General features: G+C 35.0%; 1 protein-coding gene across 6 annotated transcripts in view; it reads right to left on the bottom strand.

Moving 5' to 3' along the window:
- Positions 1–17,161, bottom strand: part of arhgef25a (Rho guanine nucleotide exchange factor 25a) — a 185,222-nt gene that overhangs the window by 152,857 nt on the left and 15,204 nt on the right. For 5 of the 6 annotated variants that reach the window (XR_015523689.1, XR_015523687.1, XR_015523686.1 and 2 more), the window contains exon 1: positions 3,326–3,713. The exons of the other annotated variant lie outside the window; for it this stretch is intronic. Coding sequence is in view for 1 of the 5 variants with exons in the window: in XM_087307293.1 (XP_087163419.1) it covers positions 3,326–3,419 (94 nt within the window). In the remaining 4 variants the exon portion in view is untranslated. Of the gene's footprint in view, positions 1–3,325; positions 3,714–17,161 lie in introns of those variants that run through there. 6 annotated transcript variants of the gene reach the window in all.

The raw sequence follows: 17,161 nt of genomic DNA, 5'->3' as shown, positions 1-17,161 counted from the left end.
ATATATATATATATATATATATATAATATTAGTGATGCACCGATACAGATTTTTTGGCCGATACTGATAACCGATAATTCGGTTATCAATAACCGATAATTCGATAATTAATAATTATAATATACATATAAAATGAAACCGCAACAAAGATGTATATATACCAAAAATAAACAATATAGTATACAAATAAATGCACATAAACATGTATGTACATACATACATACATACATATGCACTCATACGTACATATAACATATTTATAAGAACCCTTTGATTACACATCAAAAATCTCTCTTTAAAGATAATACTTCCAAAATATTTATTAATTGTTATTTTATATCTTTACTCATTATACAGATTCACTTTTGTCATGTTTTGTATGGATAAAAAAATTGGGGATCAAGTCTTCGGTACATTCTTTGGATTTGTATGTCATTTAAAAAATAATTTTTAGGGTTCAAATTTTAATACACAAAAGAGAATTCAAACACCATCAAACAACAGCAAAGGAATGGACAAAACGTCAGATACTACAACAAACAACATCTATTTCAGATACCCAGCAGCCCCTAGATGGCTTGCACAGATTGTCACGACATCAGAATGATGTCTGAGGTTAACTTCGATGATCCTAAATGAAGGTAGAAAGCACATACTCTGGCTCAGAGGAAGAATATCCATTACATAAGCGCTGGAGATTAAACTAAGCATCTGAACTATGCCAGAGCCCCACAGAGTCGAAACGATGATAAAAAAAAAGCATGCGAAGAAAGCTCTAGAGCAGCATGTTTTACATAAATTATACAATTCCAGACTCAAAACAGATGGAGTATAGCAAGAACCAACTGGATAGATGTAATGTCAAGATATCTAAATTATTTAATAAGCAATATTTTCCCTGGTTGAACTCTACCAGTGCAAACTTGATACTGCACTTAAAATATAATATTTGGCAACATTTACTCTGATTTTGTTTGTCTGCTTGTTTTAAGCCAGTGTAACTGTCCTTTTACTGTGTAATACAACAGAAAAAAATGTATAAACTACTTTTGTTTATATAATAAAAGTGATGCAAAAGAACAATGGACCCCTTTGGCATTCTCTATACTGACAAAAAAGGTTTAAAATGACTCGAGGAGGATCAAATAAAAATACACTGTTTACTTTAAATAAGTATAGCAAAAATAAACTGGATAGATGTAATCTTAAGATATCTAAATTATTAAATAAGCAATATTTTACGCAGTTTAACACTAGTAGTGCAAACTTGAAAAAGAAATAATAGAAGGGATCCAAAAGAACATTTGGACCCCTTTAACTTTCTCTATGCTGAAAAAAAAATGGTTTGAACTGACTTGAGAGAGAGCAAATAACAGAATTGGATTTTTTTAAACAAGTATAGCAAAAACCAACTGGATAGATGTAATTTCACGACATTAAATTATTTAATAAGCAATATTTTTCCTGGTTGAACTCCACTACTGCAAACCTGACGTGGGTTATGCTCTTAAAATATAATATTTGGCAACATTTACTTTGATTATTTTTGTTTGTATTTTGTTTGTATTTTTGTCTTTTTACTGTGTAATACAACAAAAAATGCAATAAACTACTTTTGTTTATATAATGTAAGGGATGCAAAAGAACACTGGACCTCTTTGACTTTTTCTGTACTGACAAAAAAGGGTTGATATGACTTGAGAAGGAGCAAATTACAGAATTGGATTTTTTAACTTAAACAAGTAAAACAAAAACCAACTTTATAGACGTAATTTCAAGATATTTAAATTATTAAATAAGACATATTTCCCAGGGTGAACTTCACTACTGCAAACCTAAAGTGGGTAGTGCATTCAAAATATAATATTTGGCAATATTTACTTTGTTTTTGTTTGTTTGCTTGTTTCAAGCCAAGACTTTCTTTTTACTGTTTAATGCCACAGAACAAACTGTTGTATTAAACTTTTGTTTATAATGAAAGCAATGCAAAAAAAATTTGGACTTTCTCTGTACTGACAAAAAAAGGTTTAAAATGACTTGAGCGGGAGCAAATACCAAAATTGGAATTTTTAATTTAAACAAGTATAGCAAAAACCAACGGAATATATGTAATGTCAAGATAACTAAATTATTTAATAAGCAATATTTCCCAAGTTAAACTCTACTACGGCACACTTGAAGGGGATATTGCATTTAAAATATAATATTTGGCCACAATTACTCTGTTTGTGTTTGTTTGTTTGAAGACAGTGTAAATTTTTTTTTACTCATAACAGAAACAGAACAAACGATATTATGTATTATATAAACAAACTACTTTTGTTTGTATAATGGAAGTAATGCAAAAGAACATTGGACCCCATTGACTTTCTCTGTGTTGACAAAAAAGGTTTGAAATGACTTGAGAAGGATCAAATAAACAATTTTTTTTTTCACTTTAAACAAATATAGCAAAAATCAACTGAATAGATGTAATTTCAAGATATTGAAATTATTAAATAAGCTAAATTTCACACAGTTTAACACTAGTAGTGCAAACTTGAAAGGGATAGTGCACTCAATATAATAGAAGGGATGCAAAAGAACAGTGGACCCCATTGACTTTCACTGTACTGACAAAAATGTTTCAAATGACTTGAGAGGGAGCAAATAAAAGAATTGGAAATTTTAATTTAAACTACCACTTTATTAATAAAAGAATGCATTGGCTGAAAAAAATGGTGAGACCAAAAAGCCATGAAGACAAAAGTAAACCAAAAAGGGACAGTCCTTAGTGAGCGTTTCACTGCTGAATTGGGGAACAAATGTTCCCATGAAGCCTCCCGTGTTTCATCCACCCACGTGCGCCACCAAACCCCCCTATTGAACACATGGCACCCTGTCCTACACATAAACACTGCATCTAATGCATGCACATAAACACACATGCACACGCGCCCTTCTTGCCGCTCGATAATCTCATGTGCGCTTCTGAGAGGGGGAGTGAGATGAAAAGTGTGAGGGGAAGCCGTAACCATGAGAAGTGACAGACATCTGTTGCTCCAGCTGAGCGTGAGCGTAAGGGAAAAAAAATAAAAACAAAAAGACGAATCCCCTGACACGCCTGAAACGCAATACATTCATACTCAGAGATAAGAAAGAGGTGGGTGAGCATCTGCCAAAGCAAATCTGGAAGAGGATCGAAGCCCAAATATGAAAATCAAAACACCAGTGTGGGAGGAAAATGGAAACAACACACCAAGAAGTTCTCAAATAGTACTCCAAGATTTCTCATCCTGCATATCTTTGAAATCAAACCCCCTGTGAAAGTGTTAAAGCCACTGACCTCTGACCCGGGCATAACAGCAGCCGCACTTTGCCAGGACTTTCCGAAACAAGTGGTGGCAGGCGCAGCCCCGATGATGGTGGCCCCCCTTCATGGTCTACCCCAATCGCTGGCCACAAGATTAGCAGGCATGGGCATGGCACATCACACGCGCACGTTCACGCCGGGGATATGCCTGAAGCGTTAACTCCAAAGAGGTGTGGGGAGAGCCTCAAAACAAATCCCAACAGGAGCAAAAGTCCAGCTAGTCTGCTAGGGAATCATAAACCGTCCGGATATCCAGTCTCAGGGGTGTCACTGCACAAGCGAGAAGACGGCAGGCAAAAGCACAGCTCAGTCTCCCTGTTTTCCTCCCTCCTGCTCTCACTGTCTGCTCAAATGACAGACTGTAAGACTGCCAGAGAGAGAGAGAGAGAGAGAGAAAGAGAGAGAGAGAGAGTGAGAAAGAGGAGGGGGGTGAGGAGGCGGAGTTAACAGCTCGACTTGCTGGCTATTCCAGGATACAGCTCCCACTCCCCCTTTTATCCCCTTCATCTTGCCTTTACTCTTCTCATAATTCTCCCTCTGCTCTCAGTTTTATTCAACCATCTGTCTTGGACCATTTTAGCCCATAACCTTTTTAGAAGAGCTCAGGCGTCTGGTCCAAATTGGAGCCTCCTCATAATCCAAGACAAACATGGTGGAAAATAAAATGTACAAAACAAATCTGCCTGAGAGTTTGATTGCATGTGGTAATTATTTCAGGAGTACCGGGTTGAAAGGGTATCTCTAAAACTAGCTCCACTCAAAAAGAGGCGGTCACAGACCTGCTGGGACGAGGTACGGGCATGCTGTGTTTACTGTACACATTTTGACAGAAAAGGAGGGGTGTTGGGATGAAGAGAAAGTTACAGGCCTGGAAATATACAGAGTTAGTGTGGTAAATCCAGATATACTGTAAGGTTTACACTGGTTTTGATCAGATGTGTCTGTGTTTACAGTTGACAGAGGCTGGAGGCAAGAGTGTGAGAGTGTGTTTGTCGCCTCTGATTGGATGTTCTGCTGCAGTGCTGGTGATTTACAATGACACTTCAGCACAACCGGTGTGGGATATCTATTGTGGTAAAGCTGACGTAAGGGCTTTTCCCACTAGTCCAAATGAGGGGTAATGGTCAGGGGTACATGAAACCTAATGTATCACACTTTAGGTTGCACTTTATTTTACCGTCATGTATATATTTGAGTCTGTATTCGTATGGGATTAGTATTACCTGATGACCTCTAGTCAACTGTAATAATTGCAGAGGTTGCCAATGATCTTAATCCCATGTGAATCAGCCATGTCTGTAATTTGTAAAAAATTAATTCCCCAGCAAATGACCTACTATGTTTTGCTGAACACAGGGTGTTGAACCTGTGGAGATATTAGTCCCATGTGAATCGGTATATCTGTGATTCGTATACTGTATAAATTTTTCTGGTCCACTTTTTATCCATCTCTCTGAAGGAATGGATGGCTGTGTTGGGAGTGTTTTGCTAGTATTGTGGGTGCACAGTCATGTCAATATGCACCAACAATACAATTTGCAGAAATAAAAACCTGAAAAAACATCAGAATAGAAAAAACAAAAGAATTATTATATGGAGACGTATAGGATGTATATGTGATAACAAACATTCTTCTGTTCATGATATTTGTTTTTACTGTAAAACCATCATGATTGAATGTGAATGAGGGGTCATTTCTAAATATTACAAGGCCCTAGATAATACTAATCCTATGCAAATAGGGCTGTAGTCGTTATATAAACTGGGTAACAACTACTAATCCTATTCTATACCTTAAAACCCATGTATTTAAGTTATATAACTCAGAACTTTCTTAGGCAAGAATACTGTAAGTACATGTTAAGTACACATACTGTAAAATAAAGGGCAACCCACTTTTTTTTGCTATAAATTACATCTTTTATATAATAGGTCCTATAATATTTAGCCATAATAATGAGGAAATATTAGTTGATTAGTGATGTACATCTAGTCCTAAACTACCTTTGTGTCCCAGTATTTCACCCTTCTGTAAAATTGACTTTCTGATTAAAAAGTTCACTTTGGTGAAAGGGAAGAGATTGTTCATAGTTGATGGATATTTGTAAAACAGCATTTACACCATCAACACATTTAAAAAAAAAAAAAAAAAAACTGACAACTGAAAACTTTTAAAATCGGGATTCAGAATACAAATTTTTAATTTAACAAAACTTCAATTTAGTAAAATGTGATGCACATGTGTATTATTTGTCGAATGCTTTAAAAATGCATTATGAAGCCTTAATCTGCCAAATACTTTGACAAATTTGTAAAGTTTGAAAAAGTGAACTTTACTGACATTTCTATCAGTTTGAAGGGATAGATTGTCTGGGTTGATGTTTGTGCGTTGATGGAATTAGTCTCTTTCTTCGGCTCAATTAACCAGTGTCTATAGCAGAAAAGCAGAGAGCAAGTATAAAATAGCAATGGAAATGGAGAATTTCCTGGAGAACCCAAAAACTTTTCCCCCACCCAATGGAAAAAGAGATAAAGAATTAAACACTTTACAAAACGATTTGAATTATTAGTATGCTTTAATTAATTTATTAATTTATAATCCTTTAATTTACAAATGTTAGCAAAGATTAAGGCTGGACAAATTGTCAAAGTTGTTTGTGTCAGCTAATTCATTATTCAATGTTAAAAAAAATGCACTTTACAATAAGGTTCATTAGTTAATGCATTTACTAACATGAACTAATCATGAACAACACATGTACAACATTTATTAATTATAATTGAACATTTACTAATGCATTATTAACATCCAAGTCCATGCTTGTTAACATTAGTTAATGTACCATTAGTTAACATGAACTAACAATGAACTACTGTATTTTCATTAACTAACGTTAACTAACATGAACAAATACAGTAGTAAATGTTCATTGTTTATTCATGTTAGTAAATGCATTAATTGACATTAACTAATGAACCTTACTGTAAAGTGTGACCAAAAAATGTATATTATTGCAAAGTATAAACCACAAAAACATCGGCAGTAAGGGGTATGTTTGCTCAAAGTACTGAAAACATTTTTAAAAACAGGTTTTTCACTTCAAATTGTGCTTGAATAATTTCTATTTAAAGTGAACTATCAGTGAAAACAGCAAAAAAATATATATATTGTACTAGACAGGAATCACCATATTGCTGCAGACATTCTATAAAAACCAAACAATTAAAACAATACAAAATACAGTAGCAAACAAAAATTGTATTGCTAATTTAGATAAACTCGTGTTAAATAAAACCGCTGAAACTGGTACAAAGGATTACTTTCATAAGCTTCTTGTTAACTCCAAAGAGACGTCAGTAAAAAATACAATCTCTGGTCTAAACAAGAGCAAATTCATTCTATGTGTGTGTGATGTGTAAATTAATATATAAAATTCTTATAAAAATATATATTCTTATAAAATTCTTAAACTACCAGTGCATTTTCTGTTATATACAGTCAGAATTATTAGCCACCACCCCGCACCCCCCTCCCCCTCCCCACCCCCTTGATTTTAATTTTTTTTATACATATATAGTCTATATTTCCCAAATGATGTTTAACAGAGCAAGGAAATTTTCACAGTATGTCTGATAATATTATTTCTTCTAGAGAAAGTCTTGTTTTATTTAAACTAGAATATAAGCAACTGTTTTTTTTTTAACATTTTAAGGTGAAAACTATTAGCCCCTTTAAGCTACAGAATAAACTATTGTTATACAATAACTTGCCTGATTACCCTAACCTGCCTAGCAAACCTAATTAACCTAGTTAAGCCTGTAAATGTCACTTTAAGCTGTATAAAAGTGTCTTAAAATTATCAAGAAAAATATGATTTACTGTCATCATGGCAAAGATCAAATAAATCAGTTACTAGAAATGAGTTAGTAAAACTGTTATGTTGAGAAATGTGTTAAAAAAATTATCTCTATTAAACAGAAATTGGGGAAAACTAAACAGAGGGAGTAATAATTAAGGGGAGCTAATAATTCTGACTACAACTGTATTTAATTCTCTATATACAATTTCTTATACAATATATTGTTTCAAACTACTAAAAAAGTTGAATTTTACTAGTTTTTCGACAGAGCGGAGATCAAGATCCCATAATGCAAATCATAACCATAAATAAATCAGAAAAAAACATGAATCACAAAATGAAACCTGCTAATTAAGGGATGTTTTTCACAGTGTGGCCTGGCATGAGTAATACAATGCTTTATTACGGAGTTTCTATGGATACATGTGCACAGGGATATTATTTTGACAATGCTGTCACTAGTATGTGAAACTTTTAAAAACTTTACAGCTTTTTTAAGTACATCATTGTCATGTAAACGTACCCGCCAGGATCAACATGCTTGCTTCTATAGACAGACATACGGCTATTAAAGTCAGCGCTGTTCTACTTAATATGCTTTCTACAAAAATATGAAAATGCACTGAAAACACTGCACATCTGAGAAAAATTAATACTCCACGGACAGTTTTATTTTCTGAAATGATTAAAGAATTTTAAGATCAACAAAATTACTGATAAGGGGTTAAGAATTGAGAATTTGTCATTATTACTTACCACTATTTTGTTCTTCTTTATGAAATAAAAGTCAGTACTCTGTTTAAAACTATTTAAAATATATATTAATAAGCTATTTATATTTGTCATATATGAAATTGTGATAGATTGCTCTTTTTTCAGTGAGCTTTTAACAATTTCAAGTGTGAAACGTCTTTTAAAGAGGCAAGCATGTGTAAGTAGAGTGTGTTGGAATGGGATGCTAATGGTGAAGAAGAGCAGGAAATGGAGCGCAGGCCTTTTCTCCAGTACATGAGCAGCTGGGGATGTTGCTGAGTGTGTGTGTGTTGATGGAATTAGTTTTTCTCTAGAGCCCAATTAACCAGTGTCTATAGCAGAAAAGCAGAGAGGCTCCTTATACGCAAGCATAATACAGCAATGGAAATGAACAGTTTCCTGGAAAACCCAAAAAACTATTGGCCCACCAAGTGGAATAGAAATAAAGAATGAACGACTTTACAATAAGGTTTTAATCATTAATATTGGTTAATTATAATAGTTTATGTGATCTGACAACATGTCTACAGCAATATTAATTTTAATCTTTAATCAATAATAAGCATATTATGTCTTATTATTTACTAATGTTAGCAAAGATTAGTTTAGTTTAAACTTTGTTGTCCGTTCTGCTTGGCACAGAAAGGAAATTGGTCTTTAACACTGCAACATACAACAATCACATAATAGCAACACTTGTCATAACAACAACATAAATAAAAACCTTAAAAACCTAATTAGCCCCAAACATATTCTTGCAGATCATTCTTAACAACTGCACCATTCACATTAAACAGTGATTCCATTTAACACAACAACTGCAATTGGAATAAATGACTTTTTATAAGCATTTCTTCGGGCTTAGAATTTTAAACCTGCGTCCTAAAGGTAACATTTCAAAAGCTGAGTAAAAGAGTAAAAATCGCTACTGCTGTTTTTTCTATAAAGGAGTCGAATAAAATCCACAACGAATGTTGTTTATAAGTTACCTTATTTGCCTATCTTTATTTCAAATGAAACTGAAGCTATTCAACTTTGTGAAATGCACTGTTACAGTCACGTATCTCTATTATTGAGCACCAATCTAAATGTGAGCACGCTTTGCAAATGATTTAGCTTGCTTAATGTTAATTCCACTGGAAAATAATTTAGTTTGGAATACAAGTTGGACTAAGGGTATGTGATATCGACCCTTTTATGATGTGTTTTACAGTCATCAGCATCTTAAATCCTTGAAAGTTTTTAATGTTTTGATTTTTTTTTTAAAACATATGCACATTTATATGTCTTTATGTATGCATTATATCATCTTTCCTTCAAATTACAATAAACAAATTACCGCTTGTGCGAGACGTTTCTAATACAGCGTCTATGGGACAGGATAGTAAATTTATTTGTATTTATTTAAAGATTTATTTTTATTAGATAGGACAGTATTGAGACAGAAAGTAAAGTTGGAGAGAGAGAGAGAGAGAGAAAGAATGAGAGAGGGGGGGGGGGGGGATAGGGAAATGTCCTCGAGCCAAGATTCGAACTTGGAACGCCCTGACATGCTATTGCACCATATGTCGACGTGCCGACAACAGGACAGTAAATTTGATGTTATTCTCTCCTCTGGCTGCCATAAGCAGTCTCACTAAGTTTTATTTCATAAGTTTTTTTCCATCTTCTGAAAGTCTTTATAACATCATTGTGGAGTTTTTCTTTTATTATTTGAGCAAATAAGATTGTAAAAAAGATATTTGTTTTACTCTCCTATTTACTGAGCTCTAAGTTTTTCCATTTATGACGACTTCCGCTACTGAGAAACCCGGAAATGTGAAAAGGGTCTATTGACAAAAAAGCTTTTCATATTTGCTGAGATCTTTCTGATCTCAGTATTAACTATTTTAATGAGCATGTTGTTGTGCTGGTTTATCTTGGCAAGTTTAAGCCTGTTATTAATTTAAAAATAACACTAACACCAGCAGTAGGCAGCAACAAGTTCCTGTCGTAATGAGTGATACTCTGAATCTTTTATTCAAATGATTCATTCAAAACAGCTGATTCAGCAATCAGAGCATTTTAAAACAAACCATTGACTTCATTCATTTTCCTTTGGCTTAGTCCCTTTATATATCAGGGGTCGCAGCAGAATGAACCACCAACTTATCCAGTATGTTTTACACAGAGGATGCCCTTCCAGCTACAACCAAGTACTGGGAAACATCCATACACACTCATTCACACACATACACTACAGCCAATTAAGTTTATTCAATTCAATTATGGCGCATGTTATCGGACTGTGGGGAAAATCAGAAAACCCAGAGAAAACCCACGCGAACATGGAAAGAACAATCAAACTGCACACTGAAATGCCAACTAACCCAGTTGGGACTCGAACCAGCAGACTAACAGACAGATCAAACTAACAGACAGATAGCATGAGTTAATGCTGACTACAACAGGCTTCTCCATTGTTTGTTTTCTCAGTAAGAGAGAGATGACATGTGACATATTTAATCCTTCAAATATTTGTTTATGCATTGTGTCATGCTTAGATGGATGAAAACTGTAGCCTGACTAGGCAAAAACCTGCTGTGACTCCATTAGAAACGGGCATGTAAACATACTGCTAAGTCGGCCATCACTGCCATTCACATCAGCCTAAATGGCTAACTCTCACTGAAAACGAATGATGCTTGTGTGTTCCAGAGAATTGCTGTCAGCCCCGTAACACCTCCACCAGGTTGCAGTGTTGTAAACAACAAGCCATCATGCTGCCAGTGATGTGAATGGCAGAGGATTTTTCCTCGCACGAACAAAGCAGAGCTGCATTTTCTCTCTTGTAATCTATAATCCAACTAAACAGACACACAGAACAAACAGCATTTTCTGATTTGGCTAAAAGGCAGACAAATTAAATTGAAACTGAAAAAGCATTTCAAAGCACACCATCAAGAGTAAAGACTAACACCACACACACACCAAACAATACAATGCTGTCCTCTTTCTGTTCCTCCGCATTTCAAGTGCACACTGTTCCACACCATCCATTCATGTTGTCCCAACACAAATCAATTAAGTTAACTGAAGAAATTTAAGTGGACTAAACATAAAACTATTATGTTGTCTCATAAAAAAACAAGAATTGTGTTGTTTCAGCTAACTTTAAATAAGTAGTTTGAACAGCAAAAATAGTGACTTAATGACTGTAGAGAAAGGGAGTTGCACGAGCAGCTCTCCTGATGATGTTTGTATATGACCACAAGTCATGTTTTCCCTCTTTCTCTCTCTAATCTCTCCCTCCTCTTGCTCTAACCAGTTTGTTTTGTCTCCGTTTGCAATACTTGAGGAAATTAACTATGACAGGAGTGCAAATTTGAATAAGATGTTCTGAGAGCTTGCTGAGTTTACTTTTCCTGTTGAGGTAAAGTATGTTATTTTTTATATAAAGTGCCAGCAAATCATTTTTGAAGCAGAAACCTCCCTCAAAACTAACATACTCTCGTGTAGCTACCTGTACAGAAACGGGTGAAGAGAAAAATGCAAAGGCCACATGAAGATCTGCAGTATATGCACTTTGTAAAAACAAAAATGCATCTCAATCATGTGATGTTGTTATGATGAATATTAAGCCCAACACTTATGTGCTTGGTGTCGGTTTGGAGTGCATTTACATTTCTGAGCAGTAGAGGGAGTGTATACTACTGCATGTGCCCGGGCAATACCCGTATCTATAAGCATGTCAGATTTAGGGAGGCCTAGGCATTTCACTGCTGTTTCTAAGAGTGGCCGATAAAAAAATATTATATTTAAGATGCATTTGAAAAACCTCTATTTTTGCTGAAAACTTGTATTCATTTATTTAAAAATGTTTGTTTCCAGTAGACAACACATTTGATTGTATACTTAACACATATTTAGCTGCTTGTCAAACTACTTGCTTAAAATGAGCTGAATCAACACAATTCTTGACATTCTTGAGGAAAACGTTGTTGTTTTGTGTTCAATCCACCCAAATTTGTTACTTAATTGATTTGTGTTGGGGCAGCATGAATGAATTGTGAATGAATTTTGCAGTGTACTTTTTTAGTTTAAAACAACACTTTCTAATCAGAAATCTGGCCCGATCATGCGGTTTCAGACTCGATTTAAATTGAATGTAACCTCTCAATCAGGACTTGAATATATATGTATATATGTATCTGAATATTTTTTTAACATATCTATAATTATGTGGTGGCATAGAGTTAGACCTCTTTCTTGACTTCACACAGAAACAGCAATGTATGCAGCATGACATCCCTTTGTCGCAGAGACACTGTTGGTTAAATGCCAGCAATGCAGAACATAGAAGCAACTTGAATCAGAAAGCGTGAGTATGTCTGCGGTCTAGAGGTTTTATAAAGTTGATGATGACAACATTGTCATAGGAAACTGTGAGATATGCAAACTTGGGATTGCCTGCCGGGTATTTTAAGTAGAGGTGCTATTTGTTTATATATTTAATCTTTTATGCATTTTTACTGTTGCACTAATGTCCAAAAGTGACAAATTTATGTTGTTTATTACTTGATTGATCAAGCTGACAGAAGTGCTCTGTTTGTTATCAGAGTCGTGAATGTTGAAATATCTGGATCTGTTTCTTTGCTCTTCTTTATTCTTTTTTATGCATTATAGAAGTATCAGATCAGGTTTCGGTATCGGTAGATACTCAAAATCAAATGACTCAGACTTGAGGACAAAAAAAACAGATCGGGACATCTCTAATGATTACTTTGGATAAAAATAGCATGGTTTCACAGTATTGTTATTACTGCTGTAAATTAAGTTATTTTTACATGTCTTAGTAAAAAACAACACATATTCCCCCATTGAACACAATTCAGATTTATAATAATTTTTGAACAGAAAAGATGTCAGGCTCAATAATTAAAAGAAATCATTCCCTTCTGCTAGGTTTCGTTAGTTTACCAAACAAAGATTTCTTTACAACACCTAAAAAATACATAAAACAGCTTTAGATAAACCTTAGGAACGGTATAACAGAATTTTTTTTGCTGTTTTAAAACTTTGACTTTTCCAAACTACCCTAAACCAGTTATTGTTCCATGCCTATTTAAGATACAAACATTTTTAGTACAGTTACAAATCATATTATTACATTATAATCATATTATTTAATAATAATAATAATAATAATAATAATGGCCGGTTCATTCCGCTGTGGCAACCCCAGATTAATAAAGTGACTAAGCCAGGAAAAAATTAATGAATGAATGAATGAATTAATCAATCAATCAATCAATAATAATATACAACTTGGTAAACTTGGTTGCATCTGGGTTATTAAAAAATACTTGAATGTACATGACTGATCATTTAATAAATTACACATTTATTACTTAATAAATATTATTTTTAACAATACAAATACAACCAAATTAACTATTGAGGTCCGGTGCCTCTTTTAACAATTTTACCATAAAAGCAGATATACCTATCAATTTTAATTGAAATGATCAAGTAAATTTCCGGAGCGACACGGTGGCTCAGTGGTTAAAAGTAGCACTGGCGCTTCACCGCAAGAAGGTTGCTGGTTCAAGCTCCAGATGGGCCAGTTTGCATTTCTTTGTGGAGTTTGCATGTTCTCTCTGAGTTCGCGTGGGTTTTCTCCGGTTGCTCAGGTTTCCCCCACAGTCCAAAAACATGCAATACGGGTGAATTGAATAAAAAAAAGCTGTAGTGTATTTGTATGGGTGTTTCCCAGTACTGGATTGCAGCTAGAAGGGCATCCACTGTGTAAAACATACTGTATATTGGATAAGTTGCCGGTTCATTCCACTGTGGCAACCCACGATTAATAAAGGGTCTAATCCAAAAAAAAAAATGAATAAATGAATAAACGAAGTAAATTTCCAGTTAATTAGCAAGTATTTTTAGCAGCTTTATTAGTGTTTATCTGTTAATAATACAAAAGTATTGTGAATAGCAGCAAGCAAGTAGATCTACACAACTTTGAGGCTGCAATAATGTCTGGCATTTGAATATTGTTATTCATCTCCACAAACACGGTTCAGAATTCCATGGCAACCAAAAAGAGAATGTGAGGTGAACAGTGCATTAAAACCAACACAGCTCTCTTAATCTTCTCTTCTCTCTTAATATTCCTCAACCTCCCCTTCTGTTCTTCCTGCACTCCTTCCGGTTTCTATTTTATGCTTTCATTATACTCGCTTCATTGCATCCATTTATGACTCTACCCATGGCACGCACACATTAAAACACACACATAAACAGAAACATACAATACACACAGATTAGGATATCATACTGTATGGAACCGCACACATATTTCTAACAGGTTTCCCATCATTCATTCATCAGCCAAACAGACTATCCTCACCCCAAAACTCACTTCATTAGCATCCACTTCATTTGTGCACGCAAGTACACAGAAATGAAAAATGGATGGACAAATAGCTTTAAGTAGTGTTGGCAGTGTTTACCTACTGCCCCCTTGTTTTTGCACATACTGATGATGATGATGATGGATTCTGGCATTGCTCACTGCATGCTAATTACACAAACAATGGTTCAAGGTCTAACAGCTTTGACAGTGACAGGGACAGTGAAAATGCTTGCAGTAGTGGGTTTAAGGTTATCAGGATTAAATATGCAATCATGTAATAATGCAATAACCAATGGAAAATTTCACCGTTTACATCATTACGTCCACGAAAAAGTAAATCTACATGGAAAACATACACTACCCTTCTCTAGCATTGTGCAACCCGTTCTAAGTCATATTGTGCAATGCATTTACCATACTGTGTTTTTATTGGAATGTTTAAACCTCTTGAATTCTCATTCTTTCTCTTTCTAAAAGCAGGAGCTCCAATTAAGGCCTGCATGAATAGGCAGCAGTGTGGGAGAACACAGAGACAGCTGGCAGAAAGCCGGCTGGCTGCAGTGAGCTGGTGTTGTGTGCTCTGCACTTTGTTTGCTGGTCTGTCTTCTAACCGAGGCCAGGAGATTGGCCAGGACTCACAAATATATATATATACAAAAATGAGCACACACTCTCATATTGAGACACAAGGGATGGGTGTTATTTAGAACCAGTGGTAATTTTGTCAACGAAAATATGAGCGAAAAAAATGCTTGGTTCCACACAAATCCTTCATGTTGTCTCAACACAAATTGATTAAGTTAACTTAGTTGTTTGTACAAATTTAAATTAATTGAACATAAAAACAATTAAGTTATCTCACAAAACCCTCAAGAATTGTGATGATTAAATATTTTTTGAATGTTTGTTCTATTTTGTTCGAACTTAATTTAATAAGTCACGCAAACTGTTTTAAGTCAGTTTAACATAATCTAAATTTAATGGAGGGCATCACGATGGCGCAGTGGGTAGTATGATCGCCTCATTTTCATCGCCTCAGTTTCCTCTGAGTGCTCCGGATTGAATTGGGTAAGCTAAAATTGTCCATAGTGTATGAGTGTGAATGAGAGTGTATGGGTGTTTCCCAGTGATGAGTTGCAGCTGGAAGGGCAACCGCTGCGTAAAACTTATGCTGGATAAGTTGGCGGTTCATTCTGCTGTGGCAACCCCAGATTAATAAAGGGGCTAAGCCAAAAAAGAAACTGTATGAATGAAAGTTCAATGGACTCATAAGTTTAATTTGATTTAGTTAAAAAAATAATAAGGCAACCAGGATTGTTTTACAGTGTAGCTTGACAAAGTTGAACTAGTAATTATGACTCCGATCCGCACATTCTGATCCGCTCGTCTAACGAATGGACAGCATGTTATGTTATTGTTGATGAATAAAGATGAGACAGAAATGTAGTCAAAAAGATTAAAATTAAGCAACATTCATTTCTATTATATTCTGCTTAATTACTCTGTTCATTCATTATATGAGCAGATCAGCGCCCACACATTCAATCCAGTTACTGGTGCAGCAGACCTGTCCGGTTTCTGCTTGTGTTAAACCATTTTCCCTGAGGAAATTAATGCTGTTTAGAACTGAATCAAAAATGCAAATACCAATCTAGTCCCTTCATTAGAACTAGTCAGAAAATAAAGATCAGAATTTTATTAAAAATGTGAATTTAAAGCTGTAAGATATACATTTTCTGTGAAAATGAACACACTTTACAGTCATGTGAGAACGTTAGGACACCCTATATACTGCATTTCATGGGTTTCCGTATTGGGACATAATCAAAAAATCTATATGGTCCTTGGAAGGTCTTAATGTGATACCAAAAAATGTGGTAGATAAAACCTCAGATAAACAACATCATGAGACACTGAACATCATCTCATGCACTGAAAAAAAATATTTATTGGATTTACTCAATTTTTAAGGTGAGTGGTTGCAAACAGTTTATCATTCATTTCCTTGTCGACTTAGTCCCTTTATTATTCTGGGGTCGCCACAGCGGAATGAACCGCCAACTTGTCCAGCACGTTTTTACGATGCCCTACCAGCCGCAACCCATCTCTGGGGAACATCCATAAACACTCATTAACACACACTCTCATACACTACAGACAATTTAGCCTACCCAATTCACCTGTACCACATGTCTTTGGACTGTGGGGGAAACCAGAGCACCCGGAGGAAACCCACACCAACGCAGGGAGAACATGCAAACTCCACACAGAAATGCAACAGCACTACCTACTGCGCCACTGCTTTGCCCCCAATTTATATAGGCTGAATTTAAATAAATAAATTAGGTTGAAATTCAGCCCATATAAATTGTTTGCTAAATTTTTGCAGGGTAGCTATAGGTCACAAACCTAGCACTCTCTATAATTTAGATGCCTGTAGATTCCTTTTTAGCAGTAATTACTTAAAGTAATAATTTTTTGTATGAACTTATCAGTCTCAGACGAGTTTTTTGCACAGCTCACGCCATAGCATTTTAGTCAGGATGGAACATTGTTACACCTTGACCTTTTTTGTTTTCTTTTTTAGCTGTTGTGTTGTAGATTTTCTGGCATTCCTAACATCATTGTCTTGTTTCATGACCCAATTCTGGATGATCTTTAGCTGTCAGGCAGGCTTTGTGTTCACACCTGAAGGCTCCAGACTAACAAACTACTAAAACGTCTGCTGATGATCAGTTCGGTTCAGATCAGTTTTAATTTTTGTTAATGCTTTTTGTTGTTGTTCATTTAATTTCCCAA

This window comes from Danio rerio, chromosome 23 (assembly GCF_052040795.2).
Source record: "Danio rerio strain M-AB ecotype USA chromosome 23, GRCz13ab, whole genome shotgun sequence".
NCBI lineage: Eukaryota > Metazoa > Chordata > Actinopteri > Cypriniformes > Danionidae > Danio > Danio rerio.
Note: the sequence above shows the minus strand (reverse complement) of the source record. Positions and strands in the feature narration are given on the sequence as shown.